At 47.7% G+C, this 22651-nt stretch overlaps 1 protein-coding gene across 6 annotated transcripts in view; it reads left to right on the forward strand.

The window, feature by feature from the left end:
• Window positions 1-3016: 3016 nt before the first annotated feature.
• The window catches only part of MACROH2A1 (macroH2A.1 histone), a 76495-nt gene continuing 56860 nt past the window's right edge, over window positions 3017-22651 (forward strand). For 3 of the 6 annotated variants that reach the window (XR_012068616.1, XR_012068621.1, XM_072957144.1), the window contains exons 1-2: window positions 3030-3228; window positions 13150-13354. Coding sequence is in view for 4 of the 6 variants with exons in the window: in XM_072957144.1 (XP_072813245.1) it covers window positions 13183-13354 (172 nt within the window). In the remaining 2 variants the exon portion in view is untranslated. Of the gene's footprint in view, window positions 3229-13149; window positions 13355-22651 lie in introns of all 6 variants that reach the window. The other 3 variants (XM_072957145.1, XM_072957157.1, XM_072957153.1) reach the window with 3 other exon arrangements.

Genomic DNA, 22651 nt, shown 5'->3' on the forward strand with positions numbered 1-22651 from the left:
CTTTGTGGTTGAGTTGTGGGAAAAACAAGCTGCTTTTTTCACGAGACACTATTTTTACTTGAAGCAGCAACTGACAGCAGGACCACATTTTTCATCAGCCCCAGGCAGTTTTGCTTTTGTAGGTCCCTTCTATAAAAAGACACAAAAATTATATTTTACAACTGTATTGGTATAAAGACAAATATATTAACATTGTATATTAGAATGTTTTATTTGATCTACAAGAATTAATCCTTGTTTTCTTCTTCTGACTTTAGAAGAATCTGAAACATTTTCGTGAGCCCACAAAGTTGTGTGGGCCTCTGCTTTGCTCTTCAAGGAGAAGTTGGGCCTGATTGACAGGGAAACTGTGGTTGTTCAGACCAGGGTGCGTGCAAGGCTGAGTTCTCCATGAGGCACAGTTGTAATATATCATGGTAATATATCTGTCTTTATACCAATGCAGTCTTGTCTTGTCTTTTCTTTTTAAATGGAGGAAGGGGACCAAGAAGGTAAAAATGCATAAGGCTCAGGAAAGTCATAATGTAGCCTTGTGTAAATAGTAGACATTTTCCTGAAAATGATTAAAATGAACTTGTCACTTCAAGAAAAGTAACTGTGACACTATGTTGCCAATGATAAATTTGAACATTCAAGCAAGAATTACAATATTGGGAAATTTGTATCTGTCACCATGAGCTTGAAGACTTCTCAATACTTACAAACCTTCTGCTGATACCAGTGGTGATATTAAGGAATATGATTTTTTGATATTGTGCAATGAAAGGAGTTCACATTTGGAAGATTAGAAGGTTCGTATAACTCAGTGAACCACTATTTTCCAAATGTCAAATGAGTGATTTTACCAAATTGTGCTTGGCTAAAAAAGATCCATCAGAATAATGGATAATAAAAAAAAAATAAGATAAATAAATACATTAAAAATAATGGATAATAAAAAAGATAGGTTAATGGATTTTTATGTTACCAAATTCAAAAGCTTATTGATTGGTTTGATTCTGCATTACAGTTAATCTTTAAGAAACTACTACTTTTTCGGTTTTGGTGTAGTATCAAATAAGAACATCCAAAGTTATCTGAAAAGGCTCTTAAGATTCTCTACTTTTTTCCCCAAATACATTATCTGTATTTTTTTCATACAGGCTGGATTCTTTTTCATATACTTAAAACAATAGATAGCAACGACTGAATTACAGAAAACGTGAGAATCTAGCTGTTAAACCACATATTAAAGAAATGTGCAAAATTGCAAGACAATGACACCCTTCTCACTAAATTTTGTTTGTTTGGAGAATAGTTATTTTTCATACAAATACATCATTTATATTAACATGTAACTTGTTTATGCATTAACATTTTAAAAATGAATAAATTAATAAATATTTAAGATTTTTCTGTTTTAATTTCTAATAGAGCAAACATTGACAGATATAACCCACATAACAAGAGCTCTTTGTAGTCCTCAGTAATTTAAGAAGACAAAGGTATTTTGAATTCACATTGTTGGAGAACAGCTGTTGTAGAATACCTGGTTAAATGTTCAAAAAGATCATTAAGTTTAAAAAGCAGGTGACAAGCCCTAAATGCCATAAGAACCTAAATATATTTAATATTAAGTAGATATGGATACAAAGGCTGGAAGGGAGCAGTGGTTCTCTCCTAGTCTTGTACTTAGGGTGATTTCTATTTTTTGTGCATTTTTATTTTCCAAATTTTACATGATGAGCATGCATTTACTTTGCAATTAGGAAAAAAAGCTGGTGGAACCCTCTGAGCCAGTTTGGGTGAGAGCACATGTGATCGAAGTGGAAGAACAGGGCACACAAATTATAGGGGAAGAGGAAGGAGGGTAGAACCTTCTGGAGAGAGGTGGAGACAGGGCTTCATCTTCATCACCCAAATTGGTGCATTACACAAAGTATGACCACACCACTTAACTGAATTAATGAATACATGAATGGTATGTATTGGACACTGCTTTGCAGACTTTTAAAGTACATTGTAAGCATCAGGGTGAAGGGAGGAGGTTACCACCTCTGCTATAGGGGCAGCCTGAAGGCTAGGAGGGGCCTCTAATGATTCTCATAACCTCCCACCACCACCTCCAGCAGCCAGGGAACAACTACCAGGTGGGTACTGTTATCGAAATAGGCCGACAGCTGAGGTGGCTATCTTCTCCACACTCTGGCCAATGGAGGGGGAGAGGAGGAGAGGGAAGACCTCTGTTTAAGTACTTAGAAAGTCACTAACGCCTTCGGGTCAGAAACCAACTTAGGAATACATAGATGGGCTTTGCATCGCCGCCTCCTCTTTCTGCTTGTCTGCAGTTTGAAAAAAATGTGTGTGATGATAAGGAATTACTGTTTATGTTAGTAAGTCCCAACTTGGGCCCAAGAATGAACATCGTTGAATCCAAGTAGCTAACGGCTTCCATGCAACAAAGTAGATCAGGCATATAGAGGTCACTGTGAAGAACCCCAGGGGAGCCGGATGTGCAGTAGTCGTTCGCGGAGCAAACCAGGTTTGATGGGGGCTTGTTACTTAAAGACAGCGGGAGGTTCTGAGGTGCGTGGGAGGTTTGCGCCGATTGGAAGGGAAAAGTGCTTGCTCGTTAACAGCAGTCGTGCTTCCCTGCCTGCGTTTATGGGGTGGCTTCTAGGGATGCTCAGCGAAAGTCCCCCCACGGTAGGTGCTCAATGTGTGCCACTCAAGACGCACAGGAAGAGACACATGCTGGAGAAGTGCCTCTGCCGGGGTCCCGACCTTTTTCCAGGACTTATAGCTCAGGGCGAGTCTCCGACTCGGGCAGGACCCTGCGTGCGGTGTCTGGGCGGGGTGCCTGAAGCCAGGGCTTTGGTGCGGCCAGGGGACTGACCTACCGATGTCCAGCCCGCACAGCGTGGAGAGCCCCTGTACGCGCAGCCACGGGTTTGGGGTCAAGGCCGGGGCGCCCCCGTGGTGCGGGAGGGGCGGCCGGACGCGCGGAGACGGGATGGGATATGACGAGAGGCGCGCTGTGCATTGTGGGAAGCCCCGGGCCGCGGCGACTGGTTCCAGTTCACTCGGCAGCGGAGCCGGGCGGAGGGGGCGAGCGCGGGGCGCGCGGGCGGGAAGCGAGGAGGCGGGCGGGCCAGCGAGGAGCGCGGAGAGAAAAGGCGCGAGCGGCCGAGAGGGCACAGGCCGGACACCTTGCTGCCGCTGCCACCGCCGCCGCCGCCGAGCCGCCCCGTAAGTGCCGCGCGGGCCCCCTCGCCGCACGCCCGTTCCCAGCCGCCCGGGTCCGGCAGCCGCGCTCTTCCGGCCGCGGGTGCCTGGGAGCGGCCGGGTCTGGCTCCCGCAGGGCGGCGCTCGGCCGGGGTCGGGCTGCCGAGCTCGCCGCGGCCCACGCCGGGGCCTCGCGCGAGCAGGGCTCCTTTCCAGGCCCTGCCCCGGCCGCGCGGGATTCCCTTTGGTTTTGTTCAAAAAGCAAACCCGGAAGCCAACTTCTCTTAGAACCGCGTTCTCCTGCCCGCGCCTGGGTGCTTTTGTGGGCAGAAAACAGCCCTGGCGCCTCCCAGGCCGACTATTCTCGGGGCGGGCGGGCTGGATTCGAGGCCGGGGGAGGCGCGGCAGCGCTGGCCGGCCAGCCTGGGCCTGGGCGCCTGGGAGCTGTTGTGCGCGGAGTTGTACTTGGTAAGGTGCCCACCCGCCCACGAGTTGCCGGCCCCCCGCACAGTAAGTTGGGTCTGAGCCCCAAGTGGCCGTGGTGTAGGCGTCTTTTGGGAGGGTAGGGCCGGGGGTTGGGGGATACTCCCGGATTGGAACAGGACAGGGGCGGGGAGGGATTTGTCCAGGGAGGCTGGAAAGGGGCCATGGGAACCCCCTCTCCTCTGGCTTGTTTCTTGCTTGGCCTTTTGTTTGCTTTGTGGTTGGGAGGTGTTTTTTTGTTTTATTTTGTTTGTTTTTAAGGTAACTCCTGAAGGCTGTAGGCTCCTCAGGTGGAGAAGGCCAGGAGAGGAGAGACTCGCTGGGGGGTGGGGGGGGTGAGGAGGTGAACGCGCAGGATGTTGCCGGCTGAGTTACCTGACAACAGGTGTGCGAGATGGCCTGCCCCGCCTCCACTCGTGCAGGGGCCACGGATCACTCAAGGATCTTGTTAGTAGATTGTTTGGAAGGTTCTTTTAGACAACATGTTAGGGGCAAATATTCCTGAGTTTGAAAGTGAGAGAATTCTGTGCAAACATCTGAGACTAACCTTGAGTTCAATAATTAAAACTCTCATGAAGTCCTTGTAAGACTTTAATGATCCAATAAACAGTATATAAGAATAGACAATTAGAGGGGAACTCCTGCTAGCTTTTCTCTTTCTTCCACCTTTGTGGTTTGAGGTTTTTATCATTAAAGAAGGGGGAAAGTGCTTTGTTCCAAGGCTCCCTGCTCTGAGGACTCAGGGAGTTTTGAACAGTTTTAGGTTAGAGTGGGAGACACTAGTTGTGAATTAGGTGGAATCCACGTACTCCAGATCACCTATAGGTTTTTAGTCTTGCTGTCAGAGGAGTTTTTAGCTCCGAAATGAACACCTCATGCCTGCAACTGGAATTAATAACCCTTGTACACAACTAACCAAAGCTGGGCAGTGGCATCTCGGTCTTGCACAGGAGGTTCGCTGATGAGAATATATGTTTTTAAACCTGTTTCTTTCTCTCGCTCTCTTTTTTTTTTAAACCCTCAAGACTTTAAATTCTTTATTCTAGTTTTAGGAGAGTGGGAAATCTCTCCAATCTACTGTTGCTTTAATCTCTTAAGATTGTTAATGCTGATCCCTTAATAAAGGCATTAAGGAGGAGGGGAGGGGTTAAAGTAAGTGAAAACTGAGGCAGGGCTTCTAGAATGAGGGCGGGATGGCTCACGTTTTATTCAGCTTTGAGAGTTGTCTGGAACATCACACACAGCATTCTGATACACAACTATAAGTCACTGGCTTGGCCTATACCAAATGGGCCAGGGTCAGGGAGTGGTGCGTCTCAGTCTGCCTTTTCTTCTGGTCCTGGAGACAGCAGATCTTGGGAAGAGCCCTCATGGCTTCCTCAGAGAGATGCTTGGAATACATACACGTATTCTAGGACCTGCCTCTAATAGCTTCAGAGTTAATGCTGCCCCAAGCCATTTGAAGGAAGTTCATTTAAAAATAAACCAAAGCACAAACTGAAAACCTCAACCTGACAAAACTCAGCAAGAATCTATATATGGTGTTCATCAGAATTGCAGCAGCCTTTAGCTCTCATTTCAGTGTGCCCTTAGATTTGTGGCAGCTTTTTCAGAGCCCCATTCTTGGCATATAGGCTGGGTTGGGGCAGAGGTTAGTGGAGCCCAGACCTGTCCTATGGGTCCTTTTCCATGTTCTGTAGGTTTAGAAGTACATTGCACCCCACCTCAGCTCTTATGAGTGAGCCCAAGTGAGTCAGCTCTTCATTGCAAAGAGTTGTATAGCTTGTTTGCTTGGATCAAGCCTGCTGGATCAATGTCTTGCAGTCTTTCAGCAAATATTTCTTGAGAATCAGTTTCTTGAGGGCTAGGTACTGGAGACAGAACCTGATCAAGAAATGCCCGGTCTTGCCATGTCTCTCTACCTCTGAGGAGGGGAGGGGGGTGAGGTTGAATCAGTCGCCAATGGCCAGTGATTTATTCAGTCATGCCTCCTGTGTAATGAAGCCTCCACAAAAATACCCAAAAGACAAGTTTCAGAGACTGTCTAGATTGGTGAACATGTAGAGATTTGGAGAGAGTGGCACACTTGGAGAGGGCATGGAAGCTCCCTACATTGCCCTGTGTATCTGTTCCATCTGGCTGTTCCTGAGTTATGTCCTTTTATGATAAACTGGCAATCTAGTAAAGAAAAAATAGGAAAAAGCCCAGTTCTTGTCCTTGGGGAGCTGACATGAAGAGAAGGCAGACAAGCAGCTATTGCAAGTTCAGTGCAGGAGGCCACAGTGGCTCCCAGGACAATAACCTAACCAGGAGCAAGCCCTCAACAGGCACGGAAAGGCCAAGGAAGAGTTGGCCAGGCAGAGGAGGGCAGGAAGGGACAAGTGTTTGAGACCTACACACCATGTGCAGAGTCTTAGAACAATGAGAACAGGAAGTCATGTGGGGGAACTGCCGGAGGCTCAGGATGGCCGGATCCTAGAGGGTGAGGCTAGAGGGCCAAATGGTCCAAATCATAGAGGATCCTGAGGAGAAACACATTGGGGGGTTTAGACTTCTTCCTTAGAGCAGTAATAAGGCATTGCACGCTCTGGGTAAGAGGAAGATTTGGTCAGGTGTCCTTTATTATTGGGAATACTTCATCTATTCAAGTGTTGAATAGCTTCTAGATGCCAAGACTGACCAGAGTCTTGCCCTACTGAAGCTCACATTTTCCTTTGATGGCTTTGCATTGGAGTGACTGGCTCCGAGTTTGGCACAGCCTTTAAAAGAGGGAGGAGGGGTGAAGGAAAGTTTCCTTATGAAGCAGGCAGACAGCCCCTTACTATTGAAATACTGTGCTGGTTCCAACCAGTGTTGCTCAGGAACACACCATAGAGTGAGTTTGCAGAGATGAGGTTTTAATCCCAGACTAGCTTCCTGCTGTTTCCTGCTTGTAGTGAGTAACAGTCACGTTTGGGTTTTGTTTTTTTCCCTCCACTAAAAACCTAGCACTTAAGAAAAGTGATGTCTGCTGGAGCAAAATGTGGAGTTTAGAGTTTATTTACTGTCTCAATTTATCCTTCTCTCCCTGTTTGCGAGCTCTTGGTTCACTGAGGGTAGACTGTAAGTTCTTTAATCATCCAGCTCATTTTAAGATGTAGTGTTTAATGAATGGAGAGAGGTGTTTTTCTTGATTGGCCAGAGTACCAGTGGAAGTCTCTGTTCTGAGCCAATCAGAGTGTAGCTTGTGAACCCCAGCTCTGTGAGGGATAGTTGTGTAGAATATCCACATGTCTCTGGGGATGTGACAGCAGTGATACTGTTAATCATTTGGTACAATAGGAGTAAACCGAAGAGAATGCTATAAACAGGATTAGTGTCCTGCGCTGAAGAATAAAGTGTCTCAGGTTTGCCTTCATGATTGGAGTTGATGGGAAGGTTACAAATGTATGTGGACACTTGGGCATTTATCTAGCTGCAGGGAGTGGACGGGGCAGTCCTCCCTCCCTAACAGTGACTTGAATGCTGATAGCTCACATCCCTCCATCCTGCGGTGCTGGAGCTAGGGTTGTCTGACTAGCAGTCTCCCAGCAGTTCTAATCAATATTTAGTTCAGATCAATATGCACGCATTCATCACTTAGATAATAAAAGACTTAACCATTGAGCATTCTGATGGTTTTGTGAGTGCCCTGATTATTTAAGAGTTTTCTATGCTGCAACTTTAACAGATGTCAGCATCTTACAGTTATGAGGAAGGTAAGTATTTTCTTCTGGTCTGTGTTACTGAGCCCATCTTATGGCAAGAAGAGAGGCTGCTGGAGCCATAGAATCGTCAGGGAGTCGGAAGGCCTCTGCATTCTCCTACATCAGCCACCAGGGAAGTTGTGATGTTCCCTTCCTGGGAAACCCCAAGGTAGTGCGCCGCAAGCTCCGTGAATTTTGAGTCTGCACTCCCACAGAGATTGGCTAGGTATTGTGTGAGAGACTGGCCCCAGAGAAAGTCCCTGACTGATCTCTCTCTTGCCACTTCTTGATGAATCCTGTGGCCTTTGGAAATGCTGCCCTCATTTTTGTGAGGAGAACCCCATTCACTGTAAATGCCAGCTAATCAGTCACCACCCAGCCAGCATTTGAGGGCCTTCCAGGAACCAGGCAGGGTGGTAGGTTTTGGAGATACAGTGGTGAGCAGAGTAGCCTGGTCCATCCCATCAGGACAGGTAAGGAAATAGGTAGTGGTGATACAGTGTGACCAGTGCTGAGATTGGGGAAGCTGGCTCTAGAATGTTTACAGAAATTGTATCCAAAGTGGCAGTTAGGTTGGAAGGAAGGGCTAGAAGCTGCATTTGCAAAGCACTTTATAAAGACTGAGAAGAGCAACTGAACATACTTCAGTGGTGGCTGAGGTTCATTATAAGGGATTTTTTAGCTGGGCTCAGGGTCCACTACAGGAATGTCTACTGAAGAAACAGAGTGGGTCCCCAATTGCTGAAATAGGCATAGTGGGCCAGAGGTCACCAGGGCCTTGCGTGGAGTCTGGACATGGGGCTGCTCCATGCTAGGCTGGGACTGGGGGCCATATGGCACAGCCACTGCAGGAATGCAGAGGAGGAGCTCCTTGATAGATCTCCATCACCAGAGGAGGCACTGGGTCCATTGGTAGGACTGCTTCAAACTGAGGGCTGGAGAGAGCGTTCCAGACTGAGCAAGTGACATGTGCCAAAGGGTGGAGGTAGGAACGAAGGTGGTTTGCTGTGCAGCAAGGCGCCAGTTAGGGTGCCCTGTGGGCTAGGAATAGAATGGTGTGGTAGGTAGGATGGCCCTTTGCCTTCCTCATCTCTGCTGCTCCTCTATGTTTTGTGTCCATCTTATTCACGGGATCCTCACAACCAGGCTTATCATTTGTCCTGTGCTTTGAGGACAGGTCGCGTTGTCCTTATCACATCTCCATTGTTGGGAGGCCTGTGGTCAGAGACCTGCTTCTCACTTGATCCTGGCTCCTCTTTGTACAGTCCCCTTCCCTAGTGTGTCTCAGGGTGAGCTTTGGGTTTCTGCAGAGAAGGTTTGTGTCTATTGTGATTGATTTGTAGTTAGAGGTGTTGCAGAGATAAAGACCACAGAGATCCCTTCAGGACCAACCACAGAATCTTCATTTCCTGGCCTGGTAACAGTCAAAAAGACAGCCAAGTCATTGTTCAGTGATGAACGATGCCAGGGTTGCCAGAAGACCTATCACTGTCTTCAAAGCATGTGGGGCCCTCTACAGGGGTGAGGGCTTCTGGTTTGCTGAATAGGGTGCCCTCCTGGAAGGAAGGACAGAGCTTTGTCAGTTTGACAAGGTATTATTGCTATTTCTCCTGTGAGCAAGGTCAGTGCCCTAAAGAGAAGCTGAGTGTGTAAAAATCCACTTTCTTTATGATGAAAGACTGTCCATCTCTCAGAAAAGGCTGGATGCAGGACATGGGTCAAAGTCAGGTTTGACTGGTCACTCAGAACCTGGCTTCAGGGTTACCTTTCAAGTTGGTTTGTCATGTTACGGAGGCTGCTGTTTCCTCTTTTCTTCAGAGCAAATAGCTAGAGGACATTTCTTAACCTCTCTTGCACTTGGGTGTGGCCATGTGATCACGTTCTAATCAATGGATCCTGGTCAGAAATGGTGTGCCCCCCTTTCAGACCTGGTTTCTGAAAGCCCCTATGAGTTGTCCTCCATGGCCTTTTCCCTTCTATGGTAACGCTGGCAGTTGTGCATTGAAGAGTGGTAGGAGTCTGGATCCACGAATCATCCTGTAGAGAAGCACCAGCCAACCATGGAAGCCACTTGGAACTTTTCACAAGTGAGAAGTGAGCTGTGGGGCTATTTCTTATATCAGCTAGTCTAGAATATATAGTCACTAAGTGGCGGAGCCGTGGCTCGAATCAGGTCAGTCTGACTTTGGAATTCAAGTTATTAAGCACTTCTGTCACAGCCACTCTCTTCCCCCCACGTTGGTGCCTGGCCATAGCTCCCCATGTCCCATCGACCTCTAAAGAGCAGGATGGACCTGGCACATGTATGGGTTTAGCTGGAGACTGCACAGGCACAACATGATTTTCCAAATGATGTTTTAACATTGCTACACATTAGTGGATGTCATGAGGCTGCACAGTTTAGTAGAATTCTTCCATAGCTGTGGCTGCAGCTTGGAGATAGTTAGAAGTGTAGGAAGAACACGAGGAGTGGCAAGGAACAGACTCTCTTGAGGATGGACCCCTTGGGATGGGGATAGAGACTTGGGACTGCTCTATTTAGAGAGGAACCTGGCGCCAGATGAGACAAGATGATGTTCTACCAGCATAGTGGCACTGATGTTTATGATCGTTCTTGGGACCTGGGGACCTTTGGATGAGTTGACTACAGCACCTGGCATGGAGTAGCTTGAAGCTGAGTCGATTTGGGAAGGTAGGTTCACAGATGTGTGCTAGGATATAGGCTGTGAGAACACGGAGCAGTGAGCAATTCCAGTCTATGGTCAGGACCAAGAAGAGGGGTCATGTGAATATCAGTTTAGCAGGTTGGCAAGGGGACAGAGGGTGTTACAGGCAGGAGAAGCAGCATGTATAAAGACATTCTGGACACAACATCACAGGTCAGGAAGTCAGGGGCAGCCTGGGCCATCTGAGCCTGGGCAGGGGTGGCAGGAAGCAGTGCTGCAGAAGTGGTTGGAGGATGATGTTTGTGGCTGTCTCGGGTGATGGGGAATCAGTAAAGTGGGCAGAGACCTCTGGTGTTCATGGAGAGACTGGTGCTGGGGAGGACAGGTGAGAAGTAGCGAGAGCTGAACCGAAGCAGGGAGGGCAAAGAGAAAGGAAGAAGTTTGAGAAGTTACGGAAGTGAGTTCAACAGAGCCTGGCTAATGACTGGGTGCTGTGGAGGTGGGCAGGGAAGTAGGGACAGGTTGACTCCTGCTTGGTAGCTTGATGCATGATGTTGCCACCCCTGGGGCTGAGATACCCAGAGGAGTTGAGGTGCCTTTGGGACTTACAGGGTAGTCAGAACAGAGCTCTGGGACTCACCAGCCAGGTGTGTGCTGGGCTAGGGACCTGGGAGTCACCAGCATGTCGACCTAAAGACTCTTGGCTTGAGTCAGAGGAAAGCCCTGGAGGATTACTTTTAAGGAATAAATGTGTCTGGGACTCATCAGGTCCCTGAATCATGGCTTCTCTCTGAGGCAGGACATTGTCCAATTCCCACAAAGGCAGCCCCAAACATACCCTTACAGGTCTTCCTGGAGACAGAGCTGGAGTCTGTGCTCCAGTGAGAACAGGCCTGAGCTGTGTTAGTCATCACTGACCACAGGCCTCTCCTGGAAGAGGGGAAGCACTCAGATCTAAAAGCTCTTGGTCTAAAGGCGTTGGGTTGGTCTGTGGAACACATTTGTATTAAAGCAGAAGACTGCTAGGAGCCCAGTTACAGCTTTTTCCCTGCAAACAACATGTGCACACATGTATACACATACTATTTCCTGCTCAGAGTGAGCATGGGCACCTGTTTGCAGGGAGTGTTTTTAAACAGAGCTCATTACAGCAAGAAGTGGAGCCAGCTATTTGTCTCAGAAAAACCAGACCCTCCTGGGACTCTTTAGTGCTTGTGGTCAGTTAAGACTTGGTGCCCTTCTTGACAGGGTGAAGTACGGGGTTCTCATCACAGAGGTCATGAGCCCCCTCTAGCATCCATCAAGAACCAAGGCTTGAGCCCCCTTAATTCTAGTGGGCCTGTCCACACAGCTGCCCCAGAGTGCCCAGGAATCTGCTCTCTGCTGTAGTGGCCATCTCTGTCAGCCAGATGGTCTGAGATTATCCTGATGTTAGGTATGGACATGCATGTCTTGAATGTAGGGTTAGGTGTTAAAATAACAAGGACTCCTAACTCTGTGGCCTCCATGTGGACCTGTTAGAGCTGGAGGGGCCCACACATCACAGAGCCTGACCTCAGTTTACCGAGACCTGTCCATTTGGTTCAGTGGTCTGAGCGTAAATGTCTTCTAGGCAAGGCTTGTCTGGTGCCCAGAACAGGCTGAGGCCTCTTGAGAGCCCCTCACCCAGCACCCTGCACTGGCCTTTCACAATGACCATTTAAATGACTGTAGGGTTAGTTATTGTTTCTCTTCCCCATCAGCTCTGGGAGAGCAGGGACCATATCTGTCTCATGAACTGCTGTCTCCAGTCCCCAGCATAGTTCCTGAAGTGAATGCATTTAGCAAGTAGCTGTGACCTTACTATGTGGTGCTCCATTAGGAATACAGTCAGGGGCAGCCCTCTGAGACCTTACAGTATGATGGGAGAGATGGGGGCAGTGTTGTGGCATGAAGCACATAGGAGCCCAGAGGATGGAGCAGCTCAGTTGGAGCACTCAGGGAAGAGTTAGCAGAGGGCAGAAAAGCATGAGGGGTAAAGGAGGTTCTGGCAAAAGGGTATAGCCCCTGCAGAGGAGGGCGTTTGGGGGACTCCCCTGTGTTCACGTTTAGACTGCAGGAAGCACAGGTAAAGCTGGGTGGGTGTGCCAGGCCTAGATTTCTAGGGCATTGCATGGCAGGCCAAGGGTCCTGATTTTATCTTGGAAATTGTGGCAGCAGAGAAAACTGTAAGACCAGGGCCACAGCATTTTCGGCTTTGCATGTACGAAGATAGCCCAGCCACCGGAGGGCAGGTGGATTAGAGGAGAGTGTGGCCTATGGTGAGAAGACCTTTTTAGGAGACGTTTGTGAGCATTTGGTTAAGATAGTGGTGACCTAGATCCAGTCACATTCGGGGTAGAGGAGAGAAGATCCCACAAAAGGTGCTGAAGAAGGGGCTTTTGGGTTGGGGATTGGAAGAAGGGGCAGGGAAAGAAGAACTCTCCTTCGTCTTCTCTAAGGACAGGCGTGTCTAGTAGTCTGGAAGTGTTCAGAGGGCCTCTTACTCCAGCCTGGCCACTGAACTGAACTCTTGTGAGCTGGTCTTGCCTCTCACAGATAAAGGACCACTAGGTAGAAATGCTGCTTTCATCAAAGAACCTAGATACCTGCTTTACATCTTCATTCTAGGGGCAGGTGACATAGTTTTTTCTTTCATGAAGGCTTCAGCAAATTATCTGCCTTGGTCTCAAGTGTATGAAAATACAATTATTTAGCAAGTGTATAGTTTGTAGCCAAGAAATCCCATTTTCTTTTACATCATGTGGCATAAAGGCAAGGCACTTAAGAGCAGTCATTGTCAGAGTAACATTTAAGTGGAAGTGGCTGATAAAATTGATGTCATGGTATAAAAAGTGAAAATCTAAGCCATTCTCTTTTCAGGGGCCGAAGTGCATGGGAGGGACTGTGTAAACTAGGCTCGTGGCGCTCAGTGGCTGTAGGCATTGGGATCTGCTGGCAGGACCCGTTTCTTCCAGGGGTCAGAGTGCACTGAGGAGGGGGAGATGCACTGTCCCCAGTGATCCTGACTGGTGCCCCTCTTGCCTCCACAGCGTGCTTACTGATCCATCTCCAGGGCCACGGCCATGTCGAGCCGGGGTGGGAAGAAGAAGTCCACCAAAACCTCCCGGTCTGCCAAGGCGGGAGTCATCTTCCCTGTGGGCCGGATGCTGCGGTACATCAAGAAAGGCCACCCCAAGTACAGGATTGGAGTTGGGGCGCCCGTGTACATGGCCGCTGTCCTGGAGTACCTGACAGGTAAGTGTGCCCGAGTCACTGGACACCACGACTTTCCAAGGATTGATAGGACCTTGCTAGTTTCATATGTTTTGAAATTTTTCAAACCTACAGGAAATTTACAAGAATAGTACAGTGAACATTTTCACCTAGATTCATCAGTTGTTAACATTTTGTCCTGCTTGCTCTATTTCCCTCTGCCCTGTGTGTGTGAGTGAGCACACACGTACGCTTATTTTTGGCTCTTACCTATCATACAGTCTGTTTTGAAATTTTTTTTAATTGTCCTAAATATCCTTTATGATTTTGTTCCCTTTTCTTTCCTAATCCAGGATCCATTTCAGGATCATTGGTTGCATTTAGCTGTCAGGTCTCTCTAGTCTTATTTAATCTATAAAAGGATTCCCCAGCTTTTAAGTTTTGTTTTAATTTTTGATGACATAGACATTTTTGGAGAGCCTGGGCCATTCGTTTTGCAGAATGCCCTTTAATCTGGGTTGATCTCAGATTCAGGTTGAATTCAGGCTAAACATTTTGATAGGCGAGTTGTGTAAGTGATGTTGAGTCTTTCTCTGGCGTCACATCGAGAGGCAGCTGACATGGGTTTGTCCTGTCACTGGTGCTCTTCATGTTGGTCGTTCAATGAAGATGGTGTCTGGGTTTCTGCACATCCTGTATCACAACCTTTCACACAGCAGCTTTAGCATTCCTTGATGATCTTACCTGAATCAGTTATCACTGTGGTGGTTATAAATTAGTGATTTTTCTATCATTTATTAGTTGGTGTTCTTCTGTTAAGAAAAGCTTTCCTTCTGCCCCCTTTTTTTGGTGCTATCAATATTGGTTTGTGGATTTAAAAAATTAAGTGGGTTATATACTATCATGTCATGACTTGTTATGATGCTCAAATTGTCTCAAATTTGACCTTTAAGCTGGTTTTTATGTCTTTTTGCTCACTCTCCATCAGTTTCTGTACGTTTCCTGCTTTCTGACATAATGAGAGAGTCTCGTCTCCCCCGAACTTCCCCTGCCTCAGTTTTGGAATCGGCCATCTCCCAGGGGGTCCTTGGTCCTTTTCCCAGATATAATCTTATTGGTGGTTCCATAGCAACTGTGGGAGGCCAGCTGGGCAGGGATACCATCCCTCATTTTTAGTAATGAGAAAACCAGCCTCAGTGCATAAAAAGATTTGCCTGGAGTCACATATAACCGGAAAGAACTTGAGAAGAGATGCACATCTTGCTGCCCTTTTATAATTCTTTCACCACTTTTCACTCTGTGTGTGATCAGGATAGGTGGCAGGCAGGGGCAGCCACCTCTCTAAAGCCAGAAAGGGGAGACAGCAAGACAAGCTGCCTCTTCCAAAGGAGTGTAGTCAGACAGCCAAAGAGCTGGGTCACTTCTTGCTTTCCCAGGACTCTCAATAATTCCAGACCAAGGTTTCCCCCACAGAGAACACAGGCATGAGGGTTATAAAGTTTTTATGTTCTGTTAAAAGCATCTAGGCATGAAAAGTGATTGGTGTTACAGTTGTGAGACCTTTGCATATATTTGGAACTTTAACCCTCTGCTTGTCAGAGACTCTTCTAGGTGCCACGGCTGGTAGCGTGAGCTAGGTGTGAGTCTTCTCACTATGCAGATGAGGAAACAGGCCCAGAATTTGTGTGGCACACCCAGGAAGACCCTGTGTAACACTGTCAACCGGGCAGGGAGACCAGGGGAGAAGTCCTTATAGGACTCAGAGGACATTTTCTAGGTCTGGCCTGGTAGTTTACATGCTGTGTGACCCAGAGAGAGTCAGTTAACCTCTGGACCATAATTTCCTTACAACTCAAATGAAGGCAATAGTCCCTGCTCCACCAACTCCAGGCTGCTGTGAGAGCTTCTTTGGAGCATAATGGGAAAGCTGACATGATGTGGAAACTCAGATAGCCCGTGTTTCCTGGTTCCAAAATGCTCCCATGTCCCTAGCACCGGAATGACACTGGAGTATTCATAGATACTGTCATCAGGCCAAGCACAATAGCAGTTTCATTTCTTTCATCAAGCTTCCTCTTTTTAGTTTGCAGGGTGTGGGGTGGGAGATACCACTGCTCCATCATGTCTGAGGCTGCAGCTGTCTGCCACACAGACTTTGTGTCCGTTTTCCTTATCTGTGCCTGGCTGGCTCTGAAACTGAGCATAGCACTCATGAGGTCCAGGTCAGCAGGTCCATTCTCATGGGGGCCAGGCACCTTGACCCTGCACTCACACTCACCATGCCTGTCCCCCGCTGTTATGAGTGCAGTAGTGGTCCCAACAGGGTGCGTGGTAGGAATGGTCAGGGTAGCCCAGTGCTATAGCTGGACAAGTCACTCAAGGCAAATCCTTACTCTGGCATTAGCCACATGAACCTCTGTATATTAGAGACTAATACATCTTTTTAAGTTTTATCAAGTCCTTCCAGCAGAGCTATAGTTAGCTTAATCTGAGCCATTTCCTCTGCCTGCATGCAGGGCTGAGTCATTGGCATGACCCTTGACTAGTACCTGCCCCTGATGTGGCGCCTGGCCTGCGTGATGGGGCCTTAGGGTATGTCCAGAGCCATTAGCGCTGTGCTTGGTCACTGCTGTGGTCACTTGTGTTCTGTTGCCTGATGGGTCAGGAGCTGAGCTCCCGGGCTGGGTCCAGTGAAAATGCTGCTTCGTTCCACTGGTCGAAACAGTGCTGCCCTCACACTGACAGCTCTCGGGAGGTGATCTGCCCTGAGCCCCTTGGGCTGGAATGTGTGAACACGTGGAGAGTTGGAAGTCCTGGGCATCTGCCTTCTCAGAACTTTGGTTTTGGTCCCTGAGAGAGAAATAAAGGTGGACAAGTTCGCTTTCTGCTCTGCTCTTGGCTTTTGTTTCACTGAAGACCCTTTCCCATTTATTCTGCATGCTTACTGAGCACCTGCTGTGTGCCCAGCGCTGTCCTAGGCTCTGTGTGACAGCACAGGGATGATGGGGACAGAGATGGTCTCTGCTCCATGGAGCTCACAGTCTAGTCTGCGAGAAAGAAGCAACCAACTGAAATGGTTACTGACTGTGATGAGTGCCGTGGAGGCTGTAAACAGGCCAGGGGCTCAGGCACCTGGGGTCTGGCGATGAACTGGTCCAGGAAGGCTTCTTTGAGGATGAGACATCAGCTGAGACCTAGAGAAGGAGACAGTGCCAATCAGCCCTGTGAGGGCTGGGAAAAGGGCTCTGCCACCCACTCACCTGTGCACAGCACACCTGCTGGGCACTAGCTTCTTTTCTTCCCAGAGTTTGGAGAAGGTGTAGGAAGAGGGAGAAGCCAGGGTAGCAGCTTTCAAGCAGCTTAGGGCCAAGTTAAGGATGTGATCCAGACATCATGCTTCAATACAAGGCATCTGAGGGAAGTACCATCCAGTTAGCAGGTCCTCACTGAGAGGTCCCTTGTGTCTAATACTGGGATACAGGCCAGAATAAGACCTCTCCCCAGCCCGAAGAGCTTTGTCCAGAGACAGGTACAAGCAAGAAAAAGGCAGTGATGGTGCAGGACCACATGTGCTGAGAGTAGGTTTCAGAAAATGTTTCTTGGAGGATGCTTGTTAACCAGTTAACCAGAGTTACCCTGCCTGTCTAGTTGTCACCTGAAGGGCCCTGTGGAGGCACTGTCTTCTCTAACAGGTGGCATACATAATTGCAGGCATGGAGATGGAGTGTCACATGATGCTCTGCTGAAACAGCCAGGCCTCCTGCCATCAGAAGGCCCCAGTGAAGAGATGAGGAGGGGTTTGGACACTCCGGGGTGGCTGAGCTGCAGGACCTACCTAGGGCCAGGTAGCTCTGGAGCAGGAAGTTGACATCTCTTTGGTGGCCAGGCCTGGAAACCACTGGGGGGTGCCACGATATTCAGTAGAAATTGGGTAGAGGCAGCAGAAATCGGGTGGTTTAGAGAGTGGACCTTGGTGTGGGACCAACGTTTCTTAATTGTGGCCTTAGGCAAGTCATTCACATCTCCAAGCCGCAATTTTATTATCTGTGAAATGAAGGTAAATGAAGTAACTGTGTCATGGGTTATTATGAGATGGAAATGAGAGAATACATGTGAAGTTCTTTCCCGTGCCAGCGTGGTGTAGGTGACCAGGGGCTAACTGTTAACGTTAGGGTGAAAGCAGAGAGGAAGGAGTCCCAGTAGTCCTGCTCCGGTGCTGAGGTGACTGCCCTTAGGGAGGGTGATGCGAGCTGTCACTGCCCACTCGTGTGTTGTCCTTTCAGTTGGTCAGAGCTCGCTGGGCCTCACCAGGCACTGCAGAATGTCTTGGCTGTTTCAGGACTACTCCCCCTGGTTTATTTCAAGCTGCCATTTGACAACTCCTCCTAAAGCCTTTATCACCCTCAGCACCAAGATGCCTTGTTACCATACTCTTCAGACTGGCGTTGAAGGACTCTTCTGTCCTGAGCTCCTGGCACACTCCTGAAAACCTTCTTGAAACATTTTCTGGTTAGCTAGGAGCTGAGCATGCCCAGCCCCAGGGTGTAAGGCCAGAGCTGAGACCAGGCTAGCATGAGAGTACCTGGACAGTCAGCAGCCCCTGCAGGCCAGGGGCCATCAGAGCCTAGACAGATGATCCTCTATAAGAGCAGATCTCCAGGGATGAGAGACCATCCAGGTACTCCTCCCTGGGGTCTCCTCCAGCCTGGGGTGGCTGTGGGAGGAGGTTGTGGCCTTGCATCTTGCTCTGAAACTTGCAGCTGGCATCTGTTTCTCCCCTTGGGTGCAGAACGCAGTGATCTGCCAGACTTAAAAGGAAAAGGCAACATCTGGAACAAGTTTGAGTCTGGTGATCAGACAGCTCCTTCCCCACATCTTTGGGCACCTGGCTCGGCAGCCCTGCTGCCTCTTCCCAGAGCTCCTCCTGAAATGTGATGCTGTCTGCTGGCTTGTCAGTGCCCCAGGACCGGCGGGCCTGGCTCCATTCTCCACCCCCTTGGTCCTTGATCTTCCAGCCTCAGCGGTAATAGTAGCCCCACCTCTTGGGATTGCTGTGGAGAGCAATCAATTGCATCTTAAGAATTTAGCCGACATCAGTAGTAAACATTCAAAAAATGATGGATAAAAATAAGTATTATTATGGGGAAACTGGGGTAGTTTCTTTGAGGCATCATCTTTGCTCCCATTTTCCTGTGGTACTTTTAAATGATATTTCAAGGGAACTTGACTTCAGCTCAGAAAGCCCCTTTGGAGTCTCTCCCCTTTGCCTAGCACAGCACTGCACGGTGCTGGAAGGTATAGGAGATGTGAAATAAGAAACACATGACGTGGCTTTTGCTGCAATGGAACTTTCATTGATGTTGGGGACAAGCAGGCCCACAGACCAGAAAGGGAATAGGGCAGGTATCTAAGGGGTGAATTAAGAGCAGTCGAGTACTACAGTGAGGGTACTGCTGGGCATGAGCAGTGTGTAGAAGAGAAACAGCAAGCATGCTGTGATTTGATGGATGTAGAGAAGTCTGGGTTAGCATTGCTCAAACTGTTCAGCAGAACCCAGGTGTTTGGCAAAACTTAAGAGGTAGTCCACCAAAACATGGCTGAAATCAGGAGACGCCTAGATTCACATTCCCTCTTTTGAGATAGATATATGAATAACTTTGTTGAGTTCCTCAGCAAAGGAACTTGTTTTAGTTTGGAAACCACCGAGAAACAGCTTTCTTGACTGCAGGACTTTTCAGAGCCTTTAACACACTGGTGTCCCCATGGATCCCTAAGAGAAGGAACTGATATGCAGTGGTTCCCAAACTTTTATCACCAAGCCTTTCAGGGGACACAATACAGTGTGGGTTAAGCCATGAGAAATGTCACCATGGGGAGTGCAAAGTGAAGAAACAAAGCCAAAGGCCACCATGGAGGATGTGCTTTGGCCTGGCTCATTGTGGTGTTGAGGGGCAGAGCTTGGCTCATAGATAAGGAAACCTAGGTCTGCCTCCTCCGTACAGGACCAAGCACATTAGAAGGTACATCAGCATTCACTCAGTTCACTTAGCAGAGCCACTGAGGCAAAGACCCAGGGAGGGCCTACCACTCTCAGGCCTGTGCTAGTCACTGAGATACAAGACAGAGGTCCTGCCCATGGGACTTACCCTAGGGGAAGTGCCTTTGGAGCCACTCACCCAACCCCAGAGAGAACAGGCCTGATTTCTGATCATCAAATCTGAAAAGCTGTGTGATGACATCTTTTTCTTTTTCTGGTCCAGAAATCCTGTTACATAGCTTGATCACAGAGCTTATTCTGCCAACTTGCCTCCTAAAGCGTAAACATGTTTGCACAAATTGAATCTATTCTCAGAGGATTTCTTGACAGTAAGGAGGCCAGGAAGCCCTGGGTGCCCGCTCTCAAGACTGAATGTTGACACCTTATAATAATACAGACCCTCCCAAGGTGACCACCATGAGAAGTCTGCTGATTTGAATAACTAAGCTCTGGTATATTTAAAAAATGTAGTGTCACAGTATTATTTTTCTACCTCTTATGGATAAGGCCATGGCTAGATTTTTTTTTCCTGTTTTCTTTGGATCTAATCTACAAACTGATGAAGTCATGTGGATTTGCATAGTCTTAATCCCCCACTCCTTTTCTGTTTCCCCAAGCTCTGTCCCTCCCTCTGCCCTCTGTTTAAGACCTTGGTCTTCCCTCTCCTGTCTGTTGTCAGTGACCAGGACCTCCACGCTCTTCTAACAGGCATACTCTCACAGCAGGCCCTCCAGTCTGAAGCTGCCTGCGGGTACTTCATTAACCATGGTGGAGTTTACAGGGTCAGCTCCTGACCTGGGGAACAAATAGGGTCCACCCAGGGGGCGCTTCTGGCCTTACAGCCACTTACCAGACTGGATGAGGCCCAGCCCTCATGCCTGACTGCATCCTGTAAGAAAACCCCAGGGAGAAGGGGTGGTGGTTAAAAAAATACACCTTAATACCTGGTTTTGGCTAAGAAAATGATCATCTTCATCCCAAGTTTCAGCTTGTTTGATTTCTTATCTGGAACTCGGGTCAGATGTTGCACATCCCTTCAGTGTTAGTCATTGGGCTGCACTCCATCCTTGCCCCCATCTGTTGTAAGCATAGTACAGAGAAACCTCCTCTGTCAGCAGTACGTCCTGTTACGCAGATAGTCGTTTCAACAAACATCCGTCACACTTGGCATTTCTTGCCTAGGAAAGGATCCGACAAGCTTGGAAGATTAGGGTAGGCAGAGCCTGCAGTTGGCTCTGTCACTTACCTGGCCTCTTTACCACTTTCCTATCCAGGACACCCAACTGTGTCCTGTACTTACACAGCAAAAAATAGGGCAGGAAGAAGAGGACAGGCTGGCTCTGTGATGCTTCAAGGCTCTCTGAATTCCTTTGTTTCTTGCTTGTTTGTGTGACCATCCTACATTTGACTAACACTTGAGGCCAGGACCCAGCTAACTCTTGCCAGCAACTTCATGCTTTCCTGGGGCTCTCAGAACCCCACAGTACTCATTGTTCTGCAAAGCCCTTTACCCACTGATAGGGAGAACTAGATTTTAATGAGGTGGACGGTTGCAACTAGGAAAATGTTAGAAACACTGAAGTTGAAACCCAGTTTCAACTGGGTACCCAGTGTGTGTGGACTGTATTTAAATGCTTGTTCCCTTTTTGGGTTGTGTGAGTAATGTTTGAAAATTTGAGAATTTAACCACTTATAATCTCACTGTCCAGAGATAGCAGCTGGCACTGAATGCCTTTTAAGTGTGTGTGTACACGTGAAAGAGAGATTTTAGTCTAATTACTTGTTTTTATTACTATCTGCTATTGACAATCTTCATTGATAGTTAACCAAAGAAAAACATCACTGTATATGCTCCTACAAAGCAAATCATGGGGTAATTAAAGGAGAGCTCCATAGTCAGTCCCCTCAGCCTCCCAGGGGATTCTGTGGTTGATGAACATTCAAGGAGCACTTGAAAAAGCAGCAGTTTAGCATGACGTGTCAGACAGTTTCCTGGTGACTTACCATGAGATGACCAGCCCATTAGCAGACCCAGGTTGCTCAGACCTCAGGGCTGAGGCCAGATGTGGAAAGTACTAAGGAGTGGAGTTCTCCAGTGCTTCGCGACCCCCACAGGACGTGGAGGTGGCAGCCTGGCTCGAGGATGTGCTTGTCACGGGGCACATGAATCTGCGAAGCTCAAAAACTGAATTTTTATCCGGTCCTTCTAAGAGGCCATGAGGTTGTCCAGGAGAGTGTAAATGTGACCAGGGGCCTCTTGCAACAATTGCCCCATGTCCCCTGCTCTCCTACTGCTGGGGGTTGGACCTTACTTGGATCAGAGAAAGGAAAGGCCTCATTGCTTTGTTTTACAGATATTTTCTCCTGGTCTGTGACTTATTCTCTTAACAACGTATTTGACAAAGCAAAAGTTTTTTCCTTAATTTTAATGAAGTCCAACTTTCAGTTCTTTCTTTCACATACTGTGCCTTTGATTGTTGTATCTAAAAAGTCATCGTCAAACCCAAGGTCATCTACGTTTTCTTCTATGCTGCCTGCTAGGAGTTCTATAGTTTTGTGTGTTATATTCAGGTCTGTGATCTATTTTGAGTTAATTTTTGCAAAGGCTGTTAGAGCTGTGTCTAGATTCACTTTTTTGCATGTGGATGTTCCAGCACCATTTGTTGAAAACCTCTCTGCTTTCTTGAAGATAAGCTGTGTTGCCTAGGAAACCTTAGTGGTCAAGGAGTCTCACTTCACGATTTCCCGTTGAAGGGTGATATGTAACTTTCATTTCTGCCATCGGGGTCTGCAAATGCATAGACCAGTTCCCTATCAGGGGTTCTGTTTTTGCTTGGGTCAGTGGAAAAGCACAAAGCCCTACAAAAGCCTGATTCTGGATTCAGGCAAGGAAAAATGTGTGACCAAAACTGGGTGCCCCTTTCATCTCAGACCTTCCATCTGGGCTCACTTTACATACATCCTTTAGAATTTCATTTAGTGAAGTCTTTTGGTTATAAACTTTCTTAGGCCCTGATTTTGAACATGTCTTTATCTTCTTCATAAAGCTTTTAGCTATTATTTCTTCAGTGTCTCTATCGTAGTCTCTTTCTCCATATGGAACACAAATTGAACATATGTTAGTGTTTTACTCTGTGTTCCATATCTGCTCGTCTCATTCATGTTTTTCATTTTTGTGTCTCTGGATTACTTTCTGGGTAATTACTTCTGATCTGTCTTGTAGAGCTGTCTCTCAGTTTAGTAATTCTTTCTTTAGCTGTATCTTACCTGCTATTTAATTCAGTCACTGAATTTTTAATTTT

Source organism: Vicugna pacos, chromosome 3 (genome assembly GCF_048564905.1).
Source record: "Vicugna pacos chromosome 3, VicPac4, whole genome shotgun sequence".
Taxonomy (NCBI): Eukaryota; Metazoa; Chordata; class Mammalia; order Artiodactyla; family Camelidae; genus Vicugna; species Vicugna pacos.